The 26,917-nt window shown below is 34.3% G+C and overlaps 1 protein-coding gene across 1 annotated transcript in view; it reads right to left on the minus strand.

Moving 5' to 3' along the window:
• Positions 1-26,917, minus strand: part of LOC140155148 (myosin-IIIb-like) — a 100,320-nt gene that overhangs the window by 16,409 nt on the left and 56,994 nt on the right. Inside the window, exons 24-31 of the mRNA XM_072177872.1 lie at positions 26,614-26,696; positions 24,500-24,553; positions 23,476-23,681; positions 22,208-22,319; positions 21,506-21,656; positions 21,000-21,305; positions 7,823-8,197; positions 650-834 (exon numbers count right to left, since the gene is read on the minus strand). Of these exons, the coding sequence (XP_072033973.1) occupies positions 650-834; positions 7,823-8,197; positions 21,000-21,305; positions 21,506-21,656; positions 22,208-22,319; positions 23,476-23,681; positions 24,500-24,553; positions 26,614-26,696 (1,472 nt within the window). The remainder of the gene's footprint in view (positions 1-649; positions 835-7,822; positions 8,198-20,999; positions 21,306-21,505; positions 21,657-22,207; positions 22,320-23,475; positions 23,682-24,499; positions 24,554-26,613; positions 26,697-26,917) is intronic.

A 26,917-nucleotide genomic window follows, 5' to 3' on the forward strand; every position in this document is an offset into this window, starting at 1 on the left:
AATTAACATAAAAATTGGCAAATATTTGCACACTTCCTTGTGACGTGTTTGTCCCAGTATAATCAATTTAAGAGGAATATCAGGAAGCTTTTGTGATTTCTCCCATTAGAAATACTGCCAGCATGCCATTAGCAAATTTGGATTCTTTTCCCAATGGTTTAATCATGTTGATGGTAAACCACTTTTATATATGACCACCATGCCAAATGGTCTGGAATGTCAGTAGAATTAGTATTTAGATATAAAATCTGTTGAACCTTTCAAAAAACAACAGAAAACAAACTGGAATTTTTCAACCTTGCTTATAAGCAATAAGGATTTCAAAGATTTCATTTGTTAGCCCTACTATAGGGCCTTTGAAGCACACACTATACCCTGAGAACCGCTAAAACCCAGTGACCACTCCACCCTTTTTCCCGGGGGGAAATGGTCACTGGATTTTAGCAGTTCTTGGGGTCGTAACATTTTTTCTAATAGGGCTATCATTAACAGCTTATTGCTAGGAAAATGACCACTTCTGTACAATTTGTGTTATACCGGCACATATAATTGACAAATAAAGTCAAGATAATGACATCCCAGCTTCCTTGCAAACAACTAATCATAACATATATATAGATAGAGTAGCCATGTCATACATTATACATACCTGCAAAAGAAAATATATCATCCATGTCTCTTGTTGTGAGCTGAGTGCTTGAATCTGTTTATATAAAGTCTGTTTTCTCCACATTCTAGCCCACTTTTGAATGAGTAGGGCAGCACTCCAGAGTTTCCTGCTCGCCTCATTTTGCATTTTGTGATATTTTTTGCGGGCAAGATATCCTCGAGCAGCTGTAAAAATAAAATTAAAAAAGCATATAATTTGTTTGAAAGTTGTAAGTATTTGGCTATATAAATACACAATTTAAAACAAAGGTTATAAGTCAGTTTTCATGAAACTCCACAGCATAATCTATAACAGTGGCTTAGGAAGATTCAACACAAGAGCTAACTAAAGTAAATATTGTTTGATAGCAAAGGGGCTCTCCCCATCTGAGTCAGAAAATTTTGCAAAAAATACCTATTTTTCCGGTCTGTAGTCACATTTGTTTGCTTCACCTAGAATTATTGGGTGCCTTCCTGTCTACTGAATGTGCAAGTGGAATGAGTCTATATGTACCTTACCGAGCACTGAAATTGGGCTATTCCATTTAAAATCCAAACTACCCCTGTAGAAGATTGAGCTAAAGTCTTCCACAGAGGGAAGATGAGTTTTGAATAGAATAGACAATAACTTCTATTTGAAATACTTACTCTAGTTGTGGAGGATATCAGGTAAAATCATAATGCAGAGTGAGTATGGGTTTCAAAATAATTAACCCTTACCAATTACATTTGAAATACATACTCCCCTGTGGAAGATATTTCCAAAATCTTTCACAGGGGGTGTGGATTTTAAATGGAACAGCCCAATATGTCAGTGGAATGGTATTTACCTGTTATTCTTTAGAGATTAATAACTGTGCATCGGTTATTTGGAGGGCATTGTGAAAAATCTAAACATTTTGCCTTTGGAACCGAGGAATATCCCGAGGGCGCAGCCCGAGGATATTCGAGTCCAAAGCTAAAATGTTTAGATTTTCACAATGCCCTCCAAATAACCGATGCAAAGTTATTAACCTCATTCATAACCGTCACTTTAATCTCTTCACCTTACAAAATAACACAAAATTTTGCTCAAAAGTTTATAAAAATAGATGATTTTTACATCTTCCCTTTCCAAAAATCGATCAGGCTAAAACATGACGACCAATAACAAAAGTGCGTATCACAATCTGTGCAAATATGGTATCGCGCAATCCAAATACGGTAGCCAGCGCGCGTGAAGTTTGTTCGACGCACAACAACACGCAAACGCAGGTCAATTGTGTGCGACATTGGAACAATTACGCATTTTGCGGTCAATTGTGAGATATTAATGACCTCGATTTGCGTTCGCGTTTTCACAAATAACTAAATGTAATTGGATCGCACGCATCGCGTTTATTAATGAGGTTATGAATTTCTATTGGTGACTTAAATCCTGAACTTAATACAGCAAATTGGTTAAGTTAGATAGCAATGACGCACTTAATAGCATTGACATTTTGTGATTGATAGCACTGTATCTACCAATCTGACAAGTTACCTATGTGACTAAAGACCACACCAATTCATATGGCATGACTGATGCTATCTAATATAAATTCACAATCTCATCCTATCTTCTCACAAGTCTGATTTGTATTTTCAAATCTAGATAACCACAAGATTGTTATAATATCTTGACCCATTTATTCAAATCATACGATCTTTACAAAATATTACTACAGTTAATATCAGTGCCAGTGATACCAACAGACATTTTTTCTTGAGCAAAGGTACTTTCAGCTTTTTTGTTTGTCCGTTTTTGTTTGTGTTGGTAAGGGGGCTATCATTTTCTTTGAAAGAGGGGTTACCAAAAATAGGGGTCATAATTTTTTACACCGACAATAGGAGGGTCATAAAATTATTAATGGCTTGTGATTTTCAAAATTTATGCATGCTACACATGCATTTTTACACATACAGTCAGAATGTGTGAACAATCTTTAGTTATAAATCAAAATGGTTGTATGCTGTGTGCACATTACATTATTAACACTTACAATCCAAATTGTTGTGCTATGCCCACCATAATTATGACAAACAAACACATTTCTTGACCTTTTTGGAATAATTTGTTTTGGGTCTATAGGTGTGTTTCTATTGGGACCATATGACGGTAAATGGATTAATTCTGCTCAATAGAAACTGACCTTCCCGCTATTTACGGCGAGAGTTTACGTAACGTTTTAAAATAGAGGATAAACTCCAATAGAAACTCACTCCGTTCCGATAGAATGTGCATACAGGGAAGAAAAGCGGAAGTTGAGTCGTGAAATTGACCTCTGCATCGTCAATTAGAGCTTGTTTATGTTTACTATTCCGTTTGCAAAAATTCATAGGCCTAATCACATACAAATACTTGACTCACTTGCTAATAAAAAAATAGCAGACAAATATTCATAATGCATTATACATAATTGATGCGAAATATTTAACATGAGTTATGATTTATGACCCGAGTAATAGCCATGAAATAATATATAAAACACAACAACAGGCAACAGCGGATGAATCCAGCTGTGCATCAGAAATAAATAGAAATCAACTCATTCAACTGGGATCTGCGGCGGATTGCTTCAGAAGATAAGAAAGATTTCATGATTTTTATATTATGTTGTTGATGTTGTTACTAGTTCATTAAAACGAATATTAAGTGAAATTAAACTCTGAAAGATCAAATTCTAAGACCTACATCAGGGTGAGTCAAAAAAAGTGCAATAGAGTAAAGAATCGATATTTATGTGAGAACCAAGTTGAACTTTCCCATTATTGAAAGTTTCTATAAATGCCACACTCAATAGTCACCTTCTGTGAAACAATGAAGTGACTCGCTTCTACCGTTTAATTTTTATGAGTCCATTTGCTGCGATACCCAATTTCATTATTTGTCCACGAGGTACCATGTATTTTGAATGGGAGCACACAATGCACGATAAATGCACCAGCTCTGAAACTGACTTTAACTTAAATAAGGTTGATTTTTGCGTTCTTTTTATTCCTTTTTTTCTGTTCAAATAAACTTTCTAACATTACTTTTTAAAGTAATGTTAGAAAGTTTATTTGACTTAAAAGTCCTTCATACCTCACTCTACTCCAACTCCAGTTTTTTTAAATCCCAATATGTCCAACTCACTGGATGTTTTGTAATTCCTCCACTCCAATTTGCTCGCATTTCATTTCGACATTTGAAAAACCTGCCTACAAATTTATATGGTTTTGTTAGAGAATAAACATCTTTAAAATAAAGGGAAAATGAAAATAACAACAAATAATGTTTCTTCTCCTTAAACAAGACCAAGGGCAACAACAATTTGGGTGCTCCATTTTATTTCAATGCCAATGAGGTTAAGAAACTGGCAGTTGTTCCAAATCTACCTTACACAGAGTGGGCTGACATTCAAATTTTAGGTGTCTCTTGGACAAACATTAAAATTGGATAACGCTATAAAATGTGTCATAAAAACAAAAAGGTAAATGCTAATTCCTTGATTTTTTCACACAAGATCACTAATGGATATGTTATTTATAAAATGTTTAAAAACATAAAAGGTTCAACCCGGTTCTTAAATAAAAATGGATGCTTTTCTCTATTGCACTTTTTTTTGACTCACCCTGTATTTTTGCAAGCAACAATACTATTAAATCATCAGGTCAATAAGAACTGAGGAGGACTCCCCAATAAAATGGCATAATGTGATACAAGAATGAATGACAATTCGCTTCGTATAAAAAAAACATATTCTTCAGTCTTCTTTTCTTGAGTTTGCTACCTCATTTTTAGCCAAACAATTAAGAAAATACTATAATACTAAAATTGACAATGCTTTGCGATTGACCCAAGGATACCCAGTGCATGACCTTTTTTTTTTCAACAGGAGATGGGGGAGGGGGTCATAACAATTCTGTCTGTGATTGGGGTCATTTTTGTCACTGTGGTAGTGGGAAGGGCAAAGCTTAATGAATAGATGTAAATGCCACCAGTCCACAACTTATAAACATATTTACAATACATTCTATAAAGTGTAACAAGAGGATTGAAATTAATAATAGTAATAATCTTTATTTGTTTTTTAATATGAACCAAAGTATATTGTTCATATATTACCTACATCACTTTGTATTTGAAATATGGGTATATATATTACATGATAAAATATTAATGACTTGCCAAACAAATTACACTGCATGAAATTATGTTTGTGGAAACAATTGTGTTCCTATTTTGTATTCCAAGTAAAAATGTATATACAAAATCATGTAGTGCAGATGAAAAGTAATTGTCAAATCAGTTTTCATTGAAATGAAACTCAGAGAAGTTATCTTACACTTCCCATAATGCATTTCTCACATAATTTCCTGTACTGATTTGCTATCAAGTGCAACATGGGACGACAGTGATGAAATGTACCTCAATGAATAGAACACATCCAGATCTTGTAAAATATGTTTATTATTGACTATCGACCCATGTTTAACAAAGTAATGGGAGTGTCATGTGATGAAATGAAGTGATATTGCCAAGGATTCTGGAAAGGGATGGGTAATAATACTTGCTTCCTAAAAACAGTCACTTTGAGGTTTGAAATTATGATATTATGTGCATGATATAATGTCAATATGGCTGAGTAGACTGACACAGTTTTTAATTTTAAAACTGGCAACACCTCAATGGCGGCAACATAAAAGTGCAGGTCAACCAACACATCCCCATCAATAAAAGTCTAGAGGAATGATTAAAGCATCAGTCATGCACCTGATACCACACAATAATTTGACAAGTCTCATTAAAAAATCATCAAAACATGATCCTTGCTGCTATTAATTTATCAAACCAATTATTGTAGGCCTATATTATGAGGAAATACATAAAAGATATTTGAAGAAAAAATCTTTCATTTTGTGTTCAACTATAATTGTAGCAATGAGGTGCTGAATGCCAGTATATTTTTCTATTGGTCAAGACATGATCAATTTGATATTATTCATAAAATATTTTTATCACTAATTGACTTTAAATTGATCAATAAATTCATCACTGTAAAAGGAAACCAATTCACCTTAATTTTTGTATAAAACTATTCTTGATTAAAGTAGAATACAGTTGCTATAATAATATCTTATTTTAACCAAATACAACACATATGGGTCACATAATTAAAATGTTTATAATTTCAATTTTGCCAAATGTATTAGCTTATCTAATAGAAAAAAATCTAATAATTGATGAAAAAACACAATAAAAAAACATACATGTACACCCACTTAAGAAATGAATAAACAGCATCCATTGACAAATTCCATATCTATTTTTGGTGAAGTAAATGCATTTGTCATTATAGATTTGTTCATAAAGCAATTTATTTTCAATGTCATGTAGAGTTATTATGAGTGTGGGTCAAATATTGAATACTTTAATTGGATGAAAAATTACAAAATAGTTTTTTGTAAACATTCAAAAAAATACCTTGATAATGTCTTCTTAAAACATTGAATCATGTGTCTTGTCACCAAAAGAGAAATTATTTGCTGTGCTAGGATGATAAATCACATACAAATCAGAGATTCAAAAAACGTAGGGATAATGATGAGAATGTTACAGGTCATTTGAGTCAGTTGACAGTCACTCTTCTCCATTATGGTCTTCAGGTGACAGGTGAAATGGCTAACTCACTAATGCATTGATTCTTTTAACTTGTTCAATTTATGACTGTGTTGACTTTTTATACAATTTTATACAACCTCAATGCAACTTGAATTTTGAATTAATCCTTGGATGTGGCGGAATCATTGATAAAATAGAGAAGACAAGTGTGGAGCAAGCACATTTATTTTTTTGAAAGGGGTAAAATTGTGTGAGCAGGGAAAAATAGCAGAATGGGTGGGTCATGACCCTGCCTTATGTACCAATCAGGAGCTCTCTTTTAAAGCTTTTATCCCTTTATTTTTTTTTAATTATTTCCATTTTGTGCATGAGCTGATGGAAAAGACTGGGAATTTCCCCAGTTTTGACTTGGAAAATTCTGTGTTGTCACTGCACTTAAACCATCAAACACACACCCAATCATAAAACATGTACATAAACACATTATGCTATCTACTGCTGATAGCAAATTTGCAACCTACACACATTAAAATTTACATTCACCTATTGTTTAAAAAATAAATACCAGCAAGTTTCATCATTTGCTGCTAAAATCAAGTAAATGTATGCCCTAAACATTCAAACAAGCACAGTGATAAATCAAAATGTAGCCACATTCGTCAAAATCAATATTTGTGTTAAAAGTATACAAAACATGACATTTGACAAATGGTTTTAAATCTAAAAATAAAACACAATTTAACCAAAGCAAGAAGCTTTGAACCCTTTATTTTTCTTAATTATAATACCATTTTGTGCATCCTGAGAATTTCCCCAGTTTTGACTTGGGAAATTCTGTGTTGTCACTGCTCTCAAACATACACCCAATCATAAAACATGTACATAAAAACATAATATGCTATCTACTGCTGATAGCAAATTTGCAACCTACACACATTAAATTTACATTCAGCTATTGTTTAAAGAATAAATACCAGCAAGTTTCATCATTTGCTGTCAAAATCAAGTAAATGTATGCCCTAAACATTCAAACAAGCACAGTGATAAATCAAAATGTAGCCACATTCGTCAAAATCAATATTTGTGTTAAAAGTATACAAAAACATGACATTTGACAAATGGTTTTAAATCTAAAAATAAAACACATACCAAAGCAAGAACATCAAAATGGTTTTTAAATCTAAAACAAAACCCAAAATAAGCTTCTGTATCATTTATTTCTTCAAATTCTACTCATACACCATGCAACCAAAATAAAATAAAATTAGATCATATTGTTGTTACAACACAAAATTTCAATTGATCTTTTTTTTCAATCATACAAAGACTTTCTTATCAATGCCCATTGCTAATCATGCACTAATTATATGTTGAATCAGTAATAGTTGAGTTAAAATTTAATGGCATCACATTATTTAGAATAAAGGAATCAAATAATTATGTCCACTGAACTTGCCACAGTCCATTATACATGATTGCAAAACCATGTAAACGCTCATCAAGCTGACCTTGACAGCCAGCCTGCTTGCCTGTGTACTCTATAAAGCTTACCTGATTGTATTTTTACTGCACTGACTCTTCTTGATATCCCACTATCACCATTTTCAACATCTGTTGTTGAGTCTGCATCCCCACCCATTTGTTCTGGGGTGTGTTCTTCCATCTGTTCTGATGATTGTTCACCACTCTGTTCAAGTTTGTCTGTATTGGATGTTGTGATTGTGCTATCATCATTAACAGCTTGCTGTTGTGATTCATTTTCAGTTTTATTCTCAACCATATTTTCTGTTGACCCAACATCCATTTGTGCTACCTCATCATCTGTCACTCTTTCTATTACCCCTTGTGTCACACCATCCCCTGGGTCATCAGCCATCTTGTCAACAAGGTCTACGTTTGTCCTTTCGTCGTCATCCACCGTTGGTTCTGTTAGTAAAAATCAAACCCAGTGATTAGATGTAGTGGCCCTGCCCCGATGAATTATTCATGACTCGATGAATTTCTGCTTGCATGTGTTACTATGGTTACGAAATTGGAGTATAGTATTGCTGATGTAAAAAGGTTCTCTGAGTTAGTGCTATTTATTTGAATATTAACCACAATGCGAGTCGTATGTGTGCATGTTTACTTTGTCATTATTATTAAATCATATAGATAGTATAGACAGCCAGTAATATAGACACATTGCCTGTGTAGCTAAATAACTTGAAAATTATAATCATGTACATATTTTAGTGGCCATACAAACTGAGAGGGAAAATCACTGATATTTTCATATGGTCTTTCCTTTATGGTTCAAATATTTTATCTACTTTCCTCAATTAATATGTAAAAATAACTGACAGTAAAATATCTATGATTGATTTAAGGTAATACACTATTTTAAAGTGTTGCGATTTGGTAGTTCACAACATCTTGCGAATGGTAGTGAGCTTCGCACAAATTGCATTACTCATGTCCTTATGTAGCGTGTAGAAGAATTCAAATATCACAGAAATACTTTTGTAGGTCCTGTGGTTCTTGAGTTATGTTGTAATGAGGGCTGAAACAACAACACTTTTGTAAAATGAACATAACTCATTAACAACAATAAATTAAGTAAGTTTTCAAAGTATATGATTTGTAGAATGAACTTTTGCAAAACATCAAAGTGTTATTTTTCAATAATATATTGATTTAGACAATAAAAATCGATTTTTCGGCTGCTTCGACCAACAATACCGCATCTACCCTTAATCAATTTCAGATGACTTTTGTGAAGCCAATGCCACTATTTCAACATGGCACATTTCTGTAAAGCCAATCAATGCCAATATTTCACCATGGCACATTTAAATAATTGTAATTTTCATTGCATTGACTTTGAAATAAAATGCATTTTTAGCTAGAAAATGCATTGATTAGTTTTTTCAATGAGGTAGGTGTGGGCATATTGATTAAGCCTGGAGGGTATGGGTAGTGCAGGGCAGCAAACAATACAATAATTATTATCCATGTTCTGTTAGATCTGAATGTAAGAGGGACACTGAAATGTGCTTCAATAAGCAAAGAATTGAACCATCACCATCAATTGGTACATTTTGTGATGAAATCGTAATTACTAGGATCCATGATTAGTCTGATTGCATTTCTAAAGAGACACATTTTGAGCAGAAAATAAAATCAATCTAGATAAACCAATAAAAATATGAAAATATTGAATTTTTATGGCAATGACTACAAGTAACTGTGTTGAAATGAAACCAAGATTTTTTCATCTGTGTCACTGTTAATCAGTGCATATCTATCACAATTACAACCCACTCTAAGTTTTTTCTGCAGACGTTTTCATGACTATGACGCCCTCTATATGTTTATTCTATAGAGGTTGTGCATAATGACGTATCATACCGTAAATATGGCGGACTACTCAAATGCATTAAACAAAAGCATGATTGCAATCTATCGCGACAGTTCGTCTCACACACATAACGAAATGTACTACGATCAACATTTGATTGAATGGACTGCGCTGCGCCATGATTACGGTTAAGAACACCGGTTCAAATCCTTTGTTTGAAGCCAATCAATAATTTCATGCACAACCTCTATAGGTGTTTTGAATCAAAGGTTTTCCAAAGACAGCTGCCTCTTGTTTATGATAACCCGGCCCCATTTATAATAATATTTTGGGTCATCGCACAGCTGTTAGGCACAGCACTTATGTTAGTTGCGCTTTTTGTGATGCGTGCCACTAGTAAGCGATTTTGTGAATTTACACAAGCATCATGTATGCGCCACAACACTGTGTATGCACCTGGTTCATGCGACCTGGTTTTCCAAACATTTCTTATGTCGATTTGAAAAGATCTATATTATTATTTTATTTTGTGTGTGAGGATTTTTGCTAAAATAGGCTTAATATGCTTTCTGGTCAAGTCAGTTTCATTGTAAGTTAAATGTCACAAATAGAACTGTAAGTAAAGCTTAACATTCACTTTCAACATGTTATTGATTTCTTTTCACTAATCAACAAACTAAATGAGAATTTATTTTATTTTTGAACATGTATTTCTTTGCATTTTATGCATAATTTTCTCTCTGGATTTCTCAAATAAAATAAATGCAATGCAGTAAAAGTTCTCTCACAAATGAAATTTTTTGTTGAAAAGCAATAATCTTTATGTTTGTTTGATTAGGCTTACATGTATAAATCAACACAAAACTGCACAATTCAAAATCCGAATTTGCCAGTGGCGTAGCGTGGGTCATCATATTGGGGGGGGGGGGGGTCATGAAGGGGGGGGGGGGCACAAGGTCTGATGGGGGGGGCACAAGCCGTTTTTCGCCATTTTCCTATGGGACTTTCTAATTTTTGCAATCGTGCCCCTATGACGCTACGCCACTGGATTTTGCAAATGTGTAAAAGTGCAGGTTATTTGACCAAATAAAGTAACTACTTGAATACAAACAAACACACTGGTTACAGATGACAAAATATAAACAATACACTGGTTTTGGTTGACTGAATCTGAATTATTGTAATGGATTGTTATTGCTTTGTGAACTTTTCCTAAGTTAATAGATACTCAAATATGTGATGCGATCAAGTTAAATGAGTCATTTGTCTCGGATATTGATTTTGATATATAGCTAATAATATAATTCCACTTTCTTTGTATTTTATTATTTGAACAACATGTGGCTATATCTCTTGAATTGTAAGTCCAATTGCCATGCGATTTTCAGTACAATAAAGCTCGACAAGGTTACATATGAAATTGAAAAATAAATTTTGATATTGTCTGACAAATGATTAATTTTGTCTGATTGTATCACATATATTGTAGCAACAAGGACAAATAAAACATAATATCAATATTTCAATTATCAGCCTCACATTAATCAAACAATATAGTTGAATAAGTATTGTACAAATCACTACAATTATCATATTGCTATCTTTTAGAATATCAAATAAAAATGATTTAACAAAGATTGCAGGTCAACTTATGGTTATTATAAAAGATCTATCTAATGAAGATATCAAACAACACTGCTATTATAACACTGTATTTAATGACATCAAAGAGCTATAACAACAACAATATGCAACTTACTGAGCACAGAGCTTATAATACTGCAATAAAAATTCACCAAAGATATCCAATTTCAGGGCTTTTTAAAACTTTTGCAATAATAGACTTCTATCTACTTAGATGCCAAGCTAACTTTATTATTATTACAATCTGCTATCTACTGAAGATAGTATGCCAAACTACCATATTAACAATATGCTATCTACTGGAGATAGCAGACTAAACTGAAATAATGATGATTTAAATGACATTTTTCTACTTAAATTACCAAGTTATTTTTATTATTATTTCAATCTGCTATCCACTGAAGATAGTATGTCATACTGTTATATTAACAATATACTATCTACTGAAGATAGCAGACTAAACTGCAATAATGATATGACTCCCATCTACTCAAGATATCATGCTAACTTTATTATTATTTAATATTACTTACTTCATTACTATTACAAACTACTATCTACTGATGACAGTTTGTCAAACTGCTATATGTTATCTATTGAAGATAGCAGACTAAATTGCAATGCTAATGCAATATGCTATCTACTGACAACAGTGTACTAAACTAACAATATGCTATCTCCTGAAGATAGCAGACTAAATTGCAATAATAACTTAGACTTCTATCTACTTAAGGTCAGAGTAATGGAAGACGCATTCGTCCACGACTGAATTTGAGATTTTTTGATATTTATCAACACTAAGATGTATTCTTTCACTTGAAACTAATAAAATACAACTTGCTAATATTTATTCGTATTTTTGCTTGATTTATTTCACTCGTTTTAACTCTAAAAAGTCACATGGCTCAAGACAGCTTATTAAATTGGCGGGAAATAATGAGTCAGAAATGCGCGAATGCGAAATATTGAGATTACACGCGCGATTCGTGGCGCATGACGTGGCGCAACTCTTGGCGTATGTCCAACGCAGTCAAGGCGATTCGGTATGTTGTTAACGCCAGCAAATGTGGTGTAAACAAAACAAAAATTTGCAGTCAAAATGCCACTTAGATTTTTTAATTATTTTACATTTTGACGCACTGAAAGCAGAGATTATAGATAAATAAAAAAAAAAAGATGCATATTTAGACCATGCACCAGATACAGCTTTTACAAGTGTGAAAGTCTTACCGTTTTAAAATTTAAGGACGTTTTGTGCATAATTTTGAAATTTTTTTACTAAAACATCGATTTCTCAGAGTTCACTTTTGACAATATTGCGTGATTTTTGTGACAAGATAACTCGAAAAATATGCAAGCAAAGGGTAAACTTTTTGCACTATCCTTTAGAGTACATCAAAGTCTAGGGAAGGTTTTTTCATTTTTTCAAAATATTTGTTTTAAACAAAAATATACACCATTATGTGCAATTTTTAGCTTAATAGAGTGACAAAATGGCTTTTTTCACGTTTTTTTCAATATTTGAAAAAAGAGACAATTTCAAAAAAATAAAAAACCTTCCCTAAGTTCATGTCTCTTCTTCATGAAAACCTAACTGAATTTTTTTTACTCCGAACGGATTTTTTTCTAAGTTGTCACAAAAAAAATGGGTTAAAATAGTGAATTGTTGTGATTTTTTCAAAAACTTGAGATTTTTGATCAAATCTGACGTCACCATGGGATTCCTTGACTCATTTCCTTTCCAAAAATGTATAGTTTTATATACTTTGGACATACAATTCAGAAATAATGAAGCTCGAAAAGGTCCATGTTCTCTCCCATTACTCTGCCCTTAAGATACCAAGCTAACTTTCTTATTATTACAATCTGCTATCCACTAAAGATAGTATGTCAAACTGCTATATTACCAATATGCTATCTACTGAAGATAGCAGACTAAACTGCAATAATGATTAAAATTTCTATCTACTTATAATACCAAGCTAACTTGAATATTATTACAATGTGTTATGTGGTAGTAGTAGTAGTAATGTATATTTCATTTCATATCGCAGCCCTAAGGCTGAATTACATGGAAACTTACAATTTTAAAACACATCAAAAATATATGATATTATGTACCACAATCAAAATTATATTGCACTTGACACATTTCAAAACACAATTTATCACACAGCAGTAAATAAGTCATGCAAATAAAAATTATAAAAGGGGTAAAATTTCATAAAAGTCAACACAATGGCATATAAAAACAATGATAGGGGCTGCATGAATTAAGTTAGCAGGACAGTCCTGGGCAGGTAATATGAAAAAAACAATACTAATTATTCAATAAACTAATAAAAAATGGGATGGGGCTACCCTGGAAGCGCAGAGTTCTGGCAAAAAGCTGGGACAATTTGTCAGCATTGCGTAGGTTGCGACCATGAACTCTGCCCCTGACAGGGGGTAGTAAATCATTTATTCTGGAATTATTGGAGAGCCCTACGGCAAACCTCAGACAATGATCCACCCTCCTGTCACAGAAAGAGTCCAGATCACAATCACTCAGTGCTTCAGAATAAGATGTGAAATTCCTGCCCAGGACTATCCTGCAAGCTCTTCTCTGCAGCTGTTCAAGTGATTTAGATTGGCCAGCAGTTAAAGATGAGTGCCATGCTATGTCACAATACTCTAAGGGCGAGTTTCCCGACAGGAGTCTTAGTAAGCCGTAGTCTTAAGGTGGCCTTGAGGCTACTAAGCCTAGCCCGCTCTCGAAGCCCGAGTCTTAACTCTAGCCGGATTTCTTCAACGCAAATTCAACCTAGTCTTAGTGGCCTTGTAGGCTTAACGCTTGACAACCTCGTCCCTTTCTACCAGCGACTTAATTGTATAGGCTGGTGGAGGTAGATGTGCATAAGCTGTGGTCCTCACGGTTTACCGTACTAACAAGGTTGCCGTCTCATTATCGCAATGTTCCCGGCGCAAAGACTATAGCCTAGACCCGCGGTCTTGTGCTTGGGCTTATACGTACACAACTTGATGCAAGAATATTGTGTCTGTTTTTGTGTCCTTTATGTATTATTTTATTTCCACTTCACTTTTTATGACTCCAACTTGTATGAATGATAAATCTATGCTTTTTACTCGTGATTTTTTCTTTGCATTCCAAAAAGGGTAAAACTGTAAGCCTAATGGAAAAGAATCTGTGATTCCCCTAAAAAGTAAAGCAAAAATTGTTTCACGCTTCAAACAAATCATTCGAATGTTTGTCAAAAGTAAAACATTATTTAAGGATATTTTTGGTGCAAAAACATAACCAAACATTACCCTAAGACAGAGAAATTGAAAAACACTCGGACGCAAAAATTGCATGCATGTTGGCAATCAGACACGACAACCATTTATTGACTTTTGTTTAGGACCCGCACCAAGTACCTACACTCTCAGCCGTACTATAGCAAAATATATAATAGGAGATTCTCTAATCGAGCGAACAATACCCAACCCAAGACTCTAGCGATACAACGACCAAAGCGCAGAGAAATCTCGTTTTGGATCAACCAACACGTGATCCAAACTTGCATTCGGGTAGCCGCCACCCGAAGCTCAAATTCTGAGCGTTTGACCCCGAACCCTTGGATCATTAAATCAAATATAATGGCTGGAAACTCAACAATAAATTACGGTACTGGTGCATACAGGTCAGACGCTCCCGAGTGGAACAATTCTCGAGACTCTCAACAGGTGAATGACCTGAAGTTACAAAGGATAAAGTATTAATGTTAGCATTCTATGACATGTACATATATCATAATAAATAAATACAGAAAAGATAATTCAAAACCCAGCATTATTTTCTTTTGCTTACTGTGTGAAGTCTTTGACCTTATAAAAGACTACTTTACTGTTTTTGATGACACCTGTGCCTGCATGTAACAATACGATTGTCAATTCCTGTACATATTAAGAATTATATAGTTTTGACGACTTACTTTCCCTCTTGAACTATCATCCTAAAAAAGGTTGATACAGAACAATTATATAAAATTTTATGTAGCAACATATTGAACACATGATCTAATTAAACAGTGTACATTGTATCTTTGAAGAACTGAGAAAGGGAAATTAATTGCAAGTCACATGTAATTTTAATGATTGGCGTCAACTCTTTATTCCTCCTCCTTATCTACAGGGACCATAATTCTTGATTTTTCTTTTTAAACTTACAGACACTTAAATGCTTTAATTAGCTATTTAACACACTACCATGTAGTAGATAAAATATATCTGTATTTATACAGGTCATTATCTCATTACTGTCACACATAATTATATTTTACTTCCTTCTCACATGTCCACACAGGGAGCGGTGGGTGGGAAGATTTTTGTTGTTGTCGTGTCCAATACAAAACCAACAGTGAATAAATCACCACCTAATCACGCCTTGAAACCCATGAAAAATCCATTGGTTCCCGGTCGAGCCAAACAATACAAATTTATCTGCATGACAATGATTGACCTCTGACCCAGTAAACAATAACATGGATTCGCCCATTTCTTAGCTAGGGTAAATTGAGTTTAACTTGTTGCACTGTGTTAAACTTTATTATTTGACAACCATCGTGCTATCTACTGCTGATATTTTCAGTAGTCTTCTCAGATCTCACATGATGTTAAATGTTGGTGTAATATTTATAATTATTTAAGTAGAAGATATAGCAATATTATATGCATCTTATCCGTAAATTCTGTGTTAATACTGCATGCATTATTGTTTTGTATCAAATAATTATTTACTATATATCTTTACCAATTTTGTCCTTCTTTTTCGTATCAAATAATTATTTACTATATATCTTTACCAATTTTGTCCTTCTTCTATTTGTATTAAATTGATGTCCAACCTGGTATAATATTGTAATACTTATGAAAAGGTCGGATACGATTATCAAAGGCTTGGATAGGGACAGGTGGAATCATATAGGTCTTGATGATGATGATGATGATGATGATGATGATGATGATGATGGGACGATGGCGACATTTGACGGCAGCGACGGCGTTGATGATGATGATGATGATGATGATGATGATGATGATGATGATGATGATGATGCGATGGCGACGGACGACGGCAATGACGGCGTTGATGATGATGATGATGATGATGATGATGATGATGATGATGATGATGATGATGATGATGGTGATGATGATGAAAGAAGTTTTTTTATAATCATATTCGTTGCTCAAAAAAATCATCATTCAAAATGAGTAGGCCTTAATGATAGTAAAAATTCAACTAACTCAAATGAACACAAAATAAAATGTTAAAATGTTCACCTAAATCGAACAATTACTTACAGTGGCATAACTAGACATTTTCATGGGGGAGCAAACATATTAAATGATGGGACAGGCATCATTCATGCTGTTTGGGTTTGTAAGTAGCGTCAACACCCTCGTCGCACTAGGTGACACGATGCGAGGTGTCTGAGGAGTCTTGGGATCTGTTTGGAATGTGTCCCCAAGACAGTGGCGTGAGATTTCTTTTTGACATTGGGGGATGGGGTTGGACAATTTGTCTTGAAGTATAGTGAATGCAGCACCTTTTGGCGACAAACACAGAATTAATTCTGTGGCGACAAAAGAAGTTTACGGTAAAAATTTGCACGAAGCGCGCGACATATTTTGGCATGTTTAAGCTAAACTCTCGGTTAAAATTAAGGTTAAAATGACTAAATATGAGGTTAATTAATAACTCACAGAAGTAGGCCTAATTTACCTTTTTCATTTGGGGGGCAAGCAGGGGCAAGGGTTCAAGCGTGTCCTGCCCCCCCCGCTAGTTACGCCACTGCTTGCTCATGTTAAAATATGAAAGAAAAACTTTGCATTATAATTTAAACAATTTGTAAATTGAAATAGACCAAGGCTTACGACCTAAGACCTGCTCTGAGGCAGGGCCAGGAAAAGCCGCTGTAAGCCTGGTCTAACAGGCTTGCGTCGACTACGGCGACAGAAGACTGATTTCGAGAAATGTAAATTGTACCGAAGCCTGGGACTAATCCTACAAGCCTGGCCCACAGGCTAACGAAGCCTCGAGGCTATGGTAGCCGTGCTCGAAGGAAGCGTTTTCAGTTAAGCCTGGTCTTACGACCTCTTAAGCCTTGAGGCTAGACAAGCCAACTGCTAAGCCACCCGTCGAGAAATTCGCCCTAAAAGAGGTCTGATGTACACTCTGTATACTGTAATAAGCTCCTGATGGTTAAAACCAAATTTTGACATACTGTCATCAGTAGATAGTAGTTATCTACTGAGGATAGCAGACTACACTGCAGTAATAATCCAAAATCTACTTAAGATGCCAAGCTAATTGTATTATTATTTCAATCTGCTATCCACTGAAGATAGTATGTCATATTGTCACATTAACAATATACTATCTACTGAAGATAGTAGACTAAACTGAAATAATGATATGACTCCCATCTACTCAAGATATCATGCTAACTTTATTATTATTAATACTACTGATGACGGTGTGCCAAACTACTATATTAACAATATGCTATCTTCTGAAGTTAGCATACTAAATTGCAATGGTAACTTAGACTTTCATCAACTTAAGATACCAAGCTAACTTTCTTATTATTACAATCTGCTATCTAATGAAGACAGTATGTCAAAGTGCTATATTAACAAAATGCTATCTACTGAAGATAGCAGACTAAATTACAATAATAACTTAGACTTCTATCTACTTAAGATACCAAGCTAACTTTCTTATTATTATAATCTACTATCTAATGAAGATAGTATGTCAAAGTGCTATATTAACAAAATGCTATCTAATGAAGATAGCAGACTAAATTACAATAATAACTTAGACTTCTATCTACTTAAGATACCAAAGCTAACTTTCTTATTATTATAATCTACTATTTAATGAAGATAGTATGTCAAAGTGTTATATTAACAAAATGCTATCTACTGAAGATAGCAGACTAAATTGCAATAATATCTTAGACTTCTATCTACTTAGATACCAAGCTAACTTTCTTTTTATTACAATTTACTATCTTATGAAGATAGTATGTCAAAGTGCTGTATTAACAAAATGCTATCTACTGAAGATAGCAGACTAAATTTCAATAATGATGACTTCTATAAGATACCAAGAAGCTAACTTTATTATTATTACAATATGTTATCTACTGAAGATAGTATGCCAAACTGTTATATTAACAAAATGCTATCTACTGAAGATTGCAGACTAAACTGCAATAATGATGACTTCTATAAGATACCAAGAAGCTAACTTTATTATTATTACAATATGTTATCTACTGAAGATAGTATGCCAAACTGTTATATAAACAATATACTATCTACTGAAGATAGCAGACTAAACTGCAATATGATATGTCTTCTACCTACTCAAGATATCATGCTAACTTTATTACTATTTAATATTACTAATTCTTAGTCAGTGGGAGTGGTCTATTACGTAGACACATAATCTGATTGGACAATCGCATTATTTCGGGTGTCGTCTATCAGGCCGTAGACGACCCCACGTCATCATGAGCGTAACACGCTCATAGAGGTGCGCGTATGTATCGCGTTGTATGCGCGAGAGACGCAGTGCGGAATACCCGCACGAGCTAGCATACTGGCGCAACAAAAGATGTGAAGTTGTAAACAAGTTTCGAAAAAAAAAAAAAAAGGGGAGTTTTTATGACGCGACGGTAACTAAATTTTTGCTTTAAAAAATAGTTTACAGTAAATAAAGAAGACCTTAGTGGATAAAGTAGTTAAGTGCCAAAATACTAGTTTTGAGAAAAATGGGTTTAAAGTTATGAATTTTTTATATTGACCACAAACTTAGTTATTTTGGTCTAAAACTTGCTGTAATACGGTTATATTTAGCTTGTCTAAATAGAACCAATTTACCTCAGCAGAGAATGATTTGAGCCTATTGTTATGGTATTGTTTTCATTGCCAATCGGCCTCTTCGTTCATCCAATGGGCGTTCTCCTTTTTGTTTGTGCACGGGGACGTTGCTTGCCGGGTTCATTTGAAGCCTCACTTTTTTGTCTGCAATTGAACAGAGCGGATCGAGATGATTTTCCCCACCCACCCAGCCCATAGCTTGAAAAAATTCTTCATTTAAGGGCGGTTTATTTCTTTATACTATTTCTTAATCATGTTAATTATATCAATTCTGATCATATGACCACATATTTATTATTAGATTAACTTGATAAATGTTATGTTATGTTATGTTCTTATTTAATGTTATGTTATTATGTACAGTTAATTAGCTTTCAGTGGTAGGTTTACCAGGAAGTAGTGGCTATGGGTATGGTTTGCTCTCCGATTTTACTCAGGTCATAATAATTATATACAATTAATTAGCTTTCAGTGGTATGTTTACCAGGAAGTAGTGATTAAGAATACGTTTATTCTGGTCCTAATATTAGCCTTCATCGGTAGGTTGGCCTTTTTACCGGAAGGCTGTGTCTATGAATACGGTTACTCAGGTCCCAATATATATGATAAAATAGAATATGAATGAATGAATATATATATTTTGTGTTAAATTAGCCTCCATTGGTAGGTTGGCCTTTTTACCAGGAGGTTGTGTCTATTGGTACGGTTACTCAGGTTTCAATATATATTTTGTGTGTTTCTGTGGCTATGTCCTTATATAATTATGTATCAAGTTATATGATGTAAATGATCGATCAGTACTTCAATTAGTGCATTTATGTGGAATTATTATTGTTGAATAAATGATCCTCTCTGAGGGCAGACAAATATCGCACATTTTAGTCCAAGTTTGGTGATTCTCTGTCTAGGGGTAATGACTTGATATGGATATTGTACTTAATGCAGCTATTAATCAACGATTTGTCATTTATTGATTTTCTATAATCAATAATCAGTATTTTGTACTTGACTACTTTTTCCACTAAAACCATGGGTCAGATTTAAACAATTGCATTTTTCACAAAATTGAAAGTTAATAATAGTTAAAAGTATACATTTTTAAAATGCCCATATTGAGAGAAACAATTTGGTGTATTATTTATGCAAATCGGATGCTCTTGAAAATTTGACCTTGTTTGACCTTTTATTGACCTTGACCCTATAACGGCTAAACTAAGCACATTAGATGTGGCAAACCATATATTTTTGTAATCCTTGTACCCTAATGAGTAATTTGGAACCAATTTAAAACAAATTGGACCATTTTGAAATTTTGACCCCACTTGACCCCTCACATGACCCCTACTTGGAGGGGGTCAAATTGACCCAAATTTTTAGAAAAAAATGTTTGACCCCTAATGACTAATAATCTGCCAATAACTCAATTTCGTCAAAATGGCACTTAACTACTTTATCCACTGGGGTCTTCTGATTCTGTCTGTTATTAAAATAATATTTAACTGACTAAGAATGATGCGCCGGCATCCACTACTCAAAATATTGGACCTGCCTGTCGTCTATCACACGGTAGAGGATAGGCAAAATAAAAATTCCTATCGTTTATTCTCTAACTCTACTACTATTACAATCTACTATCTACTGATGATAGTATATCATAATCAAACTGCTATTTTAACAATATGCATCCAACAACTGGATTCGAACAAGCAAAAAAAAACACAATAAAACCAACATATCAACCAGAATATCAAACTCACAAAAGGTTCGTACCAGACACAAAAAAATGACAGAAACCCAGCACACACTTACCCAGCGTGACATAGATGGGTTCCTTGGCTGCATTCTCCTTCTTGATCCTATTCCTTATACTCCATCCTCTATAAGAAGCTTGTATGCATATCACAGACCTCCTCATCCTTCTATATCCTCTCCTTGCTTTCCATCCATTGAACATAGCTTGAATAGCCATTACAGCTTTGATCTTTATCGCTAGTTCCTGACGGCATCTACGCCGTGTTGTCCAGCCCCGGAAGTTTGACTGAATGGTAAGGGCTGCCGAGTTGAAAACGATCGTCAATCTGCGGAAACGTTTTCTTCCCATGTACCCACGGAATACTGGAAAAGTAGAAAAAGGTATTAAAATGTCATCAGAATCAGCTTTCCAGGCTCTAAATTACAGATAGTTTAAGGGTCAGGATAGGGCTAGGTTTTAGCAAGGTGTTGGAAGTGCTCCAAATGAATATCCAATTCTTCTACATGGTACTAGTTCAAACCGTGTACATAATGTTAAAGAGTACCAGATAAAAGTGACTTACTCTTTTGTATAAGGACAGCACTGCGTTTAGCCTTCTTATAATGCATCCTTGCCAACCAGCCCTTGGTGATGGCTTGTACTAGGTTAGCAAGGCGTCGGAAATGCTCTAAGTGGCGATCCAATTCCTCTACATGGTAATACTTCAAAAACACCTGTAAAAAGATAACAAAATATTTTTGGGTGTAAAAATTAAAACTTAATGATGAGTTAAACTAGAGGCAAATTAACTTCCCAAAATAATACAGAAAAGTATTTTTGTTTAATTAAAGGAGTATTTTGTGATCCTAGCTTCCTCTTTTTATGACATTTTTCACTATATATCCACGAAAAAACCTTATTCCCAAAATTTCAGTTGATTCCAATTTTGCATTTGCATACACTGCTTCATATTAACGTTGTAATTTCGTTCTGGTATACCAGAACGAAATTCAAATTCACAATATCTTTGCTAAGCGAATTAATCTGCAAGAAATTTTGGTACATAAACATTATGTAACCAGAGGTTTCCAAGTGGGGGGATGATGCATGCTGTGGATCACAAAATGCCCTTTTAACTGAAAGAACATTTTGCAACTCTGTATTGTATAAGTTTTTATTTTGATTTAACTGGAAATGAAAAGTTCACTTTCAATAATATGACAAAATATGACAAAATAATATGACAAATTGACATGCAGTTTGTAGATCATAGCATGTTTCTTACCCTTGTTTTGCCTAGCAACCATCCTTGGAGACCACATTTCCTAAGGATGACAATACATGTGTTGGTGTTGTACTCTACTTCATCTGTCATGTGATACCCACACATCTTGTACCTAAAAGTGATACAAATCATGACAAGATTGTTTAAAACCAAACGGTAAAATACAACTCAAATTCTTGTACAAAGGTACATATAAATTCACAACAAGTTATTTTTGACCTACAAATAAAATTTTGTTTCATGTTAGGCCAAACTGAACAAAAAATGGCTCAAAGGTCCTTTGATATTCAAAATCTAATGCGGTATGCAGTTTAAAAATCTGTATTTTATTTTCATACTAAGTAATATTTGATCTACTACTGATGGAAACTGGGATGGCTTATATCATTGCATATATGCTACACAAAATGTATAAATTGAATCCAGTCTTCTTTATTTTTTATACTTTTTAAGGCACAATAAATTGAACTCATGGCTACCAGTACGGGTGACAAACCTTGCACAAGAAACCGAAGAAATTCCGCAAATTTATTTCATAGACCACTGCAAACTACAACCTTTTTTCATGTTGTTATTTGTGCTTTTTTTTTTTAATTAAGAAAGACAAATTTGTTGACAATTTTGGTGTGACTACTGACCACAAATTATGTGCAGAGCTTTGAGACAAACTTTTGAAAAAAATATTGGCTGAATTGAATGCACTGCAGTACAAGAAGATTTATACTGCCACCTTCTTTCAATTTATGTTAATGCATTTTGTTCTAGCTTCCGCATCAATAATCATTTTTGTGCAGAGAAGGATAATACTGCCGACTATTACAGCAGAAAATGTTTACCAATTAAAGTTCTACTTGGCAAATGCATCTATGGATTTCCAACAGAGGGCACTATTTACCAACTGCAATTGAGGCAGATGGTAACAGTCTTGTTCTATTCAACACACAAGTTCCGTAACCATGTTAACTGATCAATTTCATACTAGCCATATTTGTAAAAGGTATCTCATATAGTTGAAATCACTGATATGAATGTGTAAATGTAACCTTTAACAAATAACACTCTTCAAAGTAAGAAAGGCATTTTTTTGCAATTTTCTTTGTACTTCCTCAGCTTGTTTATCTTTGCGGTTTGATGTCTGGTTATTTTTCAGTTTCAGGCGTATTATTTTCTTTCAAAAGGTGAAACATGAAGCTGCAACTATGACATAACTTTAAATGTTTTCATACGCAAAAGTACTTTCTAATCAGAAGTATCAAACTTTTTCTCACCTATTGATGAATTCCACAAATGGCACTCGATGTGAGAAGCCTTGCCTTCTAATATGAATAGTCTCCAGTACTCCTGTGTATTTGAGTTGGGTCAAGACTTTCTCTTTATCAAACTGACCTGGTATTCTATCATTGTTAGGTTTGATACACCTCACAAAATGAGGTATACAAGGCTTCATTTTCAGCAGTAGCTCTCGTAAGGAATACTGAAGTCAAAGAAAGACACTTACTTTAAACATGGTGTAACAAGAACAGACATATCAAAATAAAAATATTGTTTACTTAAAAAATGATCCAATGAAAAAAAAGCTTCCACGAATGAAGACCAGCTATCCTTTATGAAACAGGCAATGAATCGGCCTTAATTATGTAAGTCTTTATGGAAAATTCTGAGCTACAAGGTCTAACACATTTTCTGTATGATTAAGATGCAATTTTCTGGGATGTTACTTAGCAGAAAAAAATGAACTGACTGATTCTACATTGTGGATTGATATAGAATGGTATACAGGCAGTTGGGCACAGCTATGACACATGTGCTTTGTAAGACAGGGGCATTTGTAAATACCTGCAAAGGAGGGTGTACCCTCTAGCTTAATAATTTAGGACACCCAGCAACTCAAAATGTCCATGTTTTTCTTTAACTAAAGTTTGTTCAACTTATATAAGGCGGAAATTACTCGGATTTTGCTACTGCACGCGTCAATAAAGTCCCAATGTATATTCACAAAAGCATGCGCTAGTCGCGCATTGAACAACGCACAACTAGCGTAAACGTTGCGCCCAACAGCGTGCATACCATTCTATATCAATACACGGTGTTATGAGTCTTCTTTTTTCCACCTTATAAAAGCCAAACAAACTTTACCAGCGTAGATTATGGGCTATATAGTATGGCAGATTATCTTTTGGTTCAGAAACAATATAAAAAATCCCTATAGAATGGTTAATCTGATGTCTAATCTCTATTCTGTAAAACAAACAAACATACAAACAAACAAAAACTGCCATGATTTCAACTTACCCTAAAGTAAGATGACACTGTTTGCTTGCTCTTTGATGGACTCTCAGATGTACCCTGTGAAAAATTGAAGTTTTGTGAAATATTTGACAACATCACAAAATCAGCATCGACCAATCACAATGCATGCTTTATAACATTACAAAGAATTTGTTGTGCAACTTTTTATCACAAAAAGATACATATTTGCACCACTTGGTCAAGGTATAAAACATTCAGAGGAGATCAGGACATTACTACATACACAGTGCATTTCAGTAGTACACATGTGCAATAAAGATGAAGTGAAACTTATAATTATGAATTTATCACTTTGGTGCTACATGCATATATGGAAAAGGTGAACAAATATCTATAATTGCAATATATCACATGCAAAAGTGAGAACTTGTATATTATTGTAGAAATCAGTGGCATAGCGTCATAGGGGCACGGGGTAGGGGAACGTGCCCCCAATCGATCTAAAATTTTAGTAAATCCCACAGGAAAATTGCCAAAAAACAGCTTGTGCCCCCCCCAATCAGACTCGGTGCCCCAATCATGGTTGGTGCCCCTTAATATGATGACCCACGCTACACCACTGGGAGAATTAACACTGATAGTGATAAAGCCACAGAACTTGATATCAAAATTACAGTTTTCAATGTTAAATTTAGTGCATAGTCTATTCAGTGGTGCAGCCAATGGAAAAGTTAAAATGTCTCTGTGGAAATCATTTGCAGGTGAAAAAATTTGCAACAAAAAAGATAAACAAGCCTCTTTTTGAATGTATTCCTTCTGACCATACAAACAAACTGGTATTTGACTCCCATAACCAACCAGGTGGCTACGCCTCTTAAAGGTTGGTGGTCAGATTTTTTATTGTGTTGTACCTCACATTGAGACCTGTACCAAAAATAATCTGATTCCAAAGCTATGAGTTAAATTGCATGAGCAATTTTGATATTAGAAGCAAAAACATGTTTCACAACATCCTAAACGTAATATATTTTAGGCCCAAAATTCACTGGGGTTATGAGAAAAATATGAGATTTCTTCTGATGATAAAAACTCCATTTTGATAGGATAAAGTGGGGGTGAGGCTGTTGATCTTGTCACACACCTTTAATTTGTACTTCAGAATTAGTTTCAAAATAATTCATTCTGATTTCTTACAAAACTTACCACCTTTCACTATTTTCACAACTACAACATGCTGGATCAGAGTCACAAGGGATCTTACCAGGGGTAACATTCTGCATAGAAGTGTTCAGGATGATACAAAATACCAAATCTTTACTGGATGTTAGTTTACAGATAAAATAACTGACATATTTACCAACAGAAGGAATGGCTTCACTACCTTACAATGATACACATGCTAATAAACAAATCATACTGTTCCTGGAGTCTTTGGGAAAAGTGATCTTACAATGATTAAGAAGTATATAATATGATCTCAGCTATGGGGAAATCCCAGGGGGGAAATCTCAGTTAAAATCCATACACCCCCCTATGGAAGACGGGACCTTAATCTCCCACACAGGAGTAGTAGTTTTCAAATGGATTCACCCATTCAAGTAATCCCATTTGGAATTCACACTCTCTGTGTTGGAGATTAAGGTCATGTCTTCCATAGGGGTGTATGGATTTCAACTAAAATAGTCCAATGTCTGAAGCTTTCTCCTTCCCTCTCCCCTCTTCTCTTTCTCTTAATTTCTTCTTCCTCACTCATCCTGTTCCTTATATTCTTCTTCCTATATCCCAATTCCTTATCTTCTTCTTCCTTTCCTTCCCCTCCCATTCCTTATCTGTTCCTCCTTCCTTTCCTCTCACATTTTTTATCTTCTTCTTCCTCACCCCTCTCATTCCTTCTTCCTCTCCCCTCACTTTCCTTATCGTCTTCCTATCCCCTCCTATTCCTTATCGTCTATAGATAATCACTGTCCTCTTGAACATATCAATATTTCTGTATCGCTCACCATGTTAAGATTTATAAAAAATCTTTCACTTATTTGCTCAAGCTGAGAAGACTATGATACAACACAACAACTTTATAAATGGCAAGCTATCTATTGAGTATATTTTTGAACTTAAAATCTATAGCCAACATGCACTCATCCAGCAAAAAAACTCACTACAGATCTGTTAGGATTTGTGCTATGTGTTCGTGTAGGATAGGATGTCCACTTTACATCGTTCAACTCATCCGTCCCTGTATCTTATTATGCAACAAAAAAGTAAAAACAAGTGACGTTACAAGCAATTGACAAAATGAAAGCAAAGCACTAAATGTCCTCATAAAACATTAATCTCTAGGCTTTGTGAACTGCATTCTACCAAATAAAATAAATTGGAATGCATTGGTAAAAACCTGCTCAAGGTAAATGCAGATGAAAATAAAACTGTACGACCAAAGTATTCTAGCGTTTGGTACGACAT

The sequence above is a fragment of the Amphiura filiformis genome, chromosome 6, assembly GCF_039555335.1.
Source record: "Amphiura filiformis chromosome 6, Afil_fr2py, whole genome shotgun sequence".
Taxonomy (NCBI): domain Eukaryota; kingdom Metazoa; phylum Echinodermata; class Ophiuroidea; order Amphilepidida; family Amphiuridae; genus Amphiura; species Amphiura filiformis.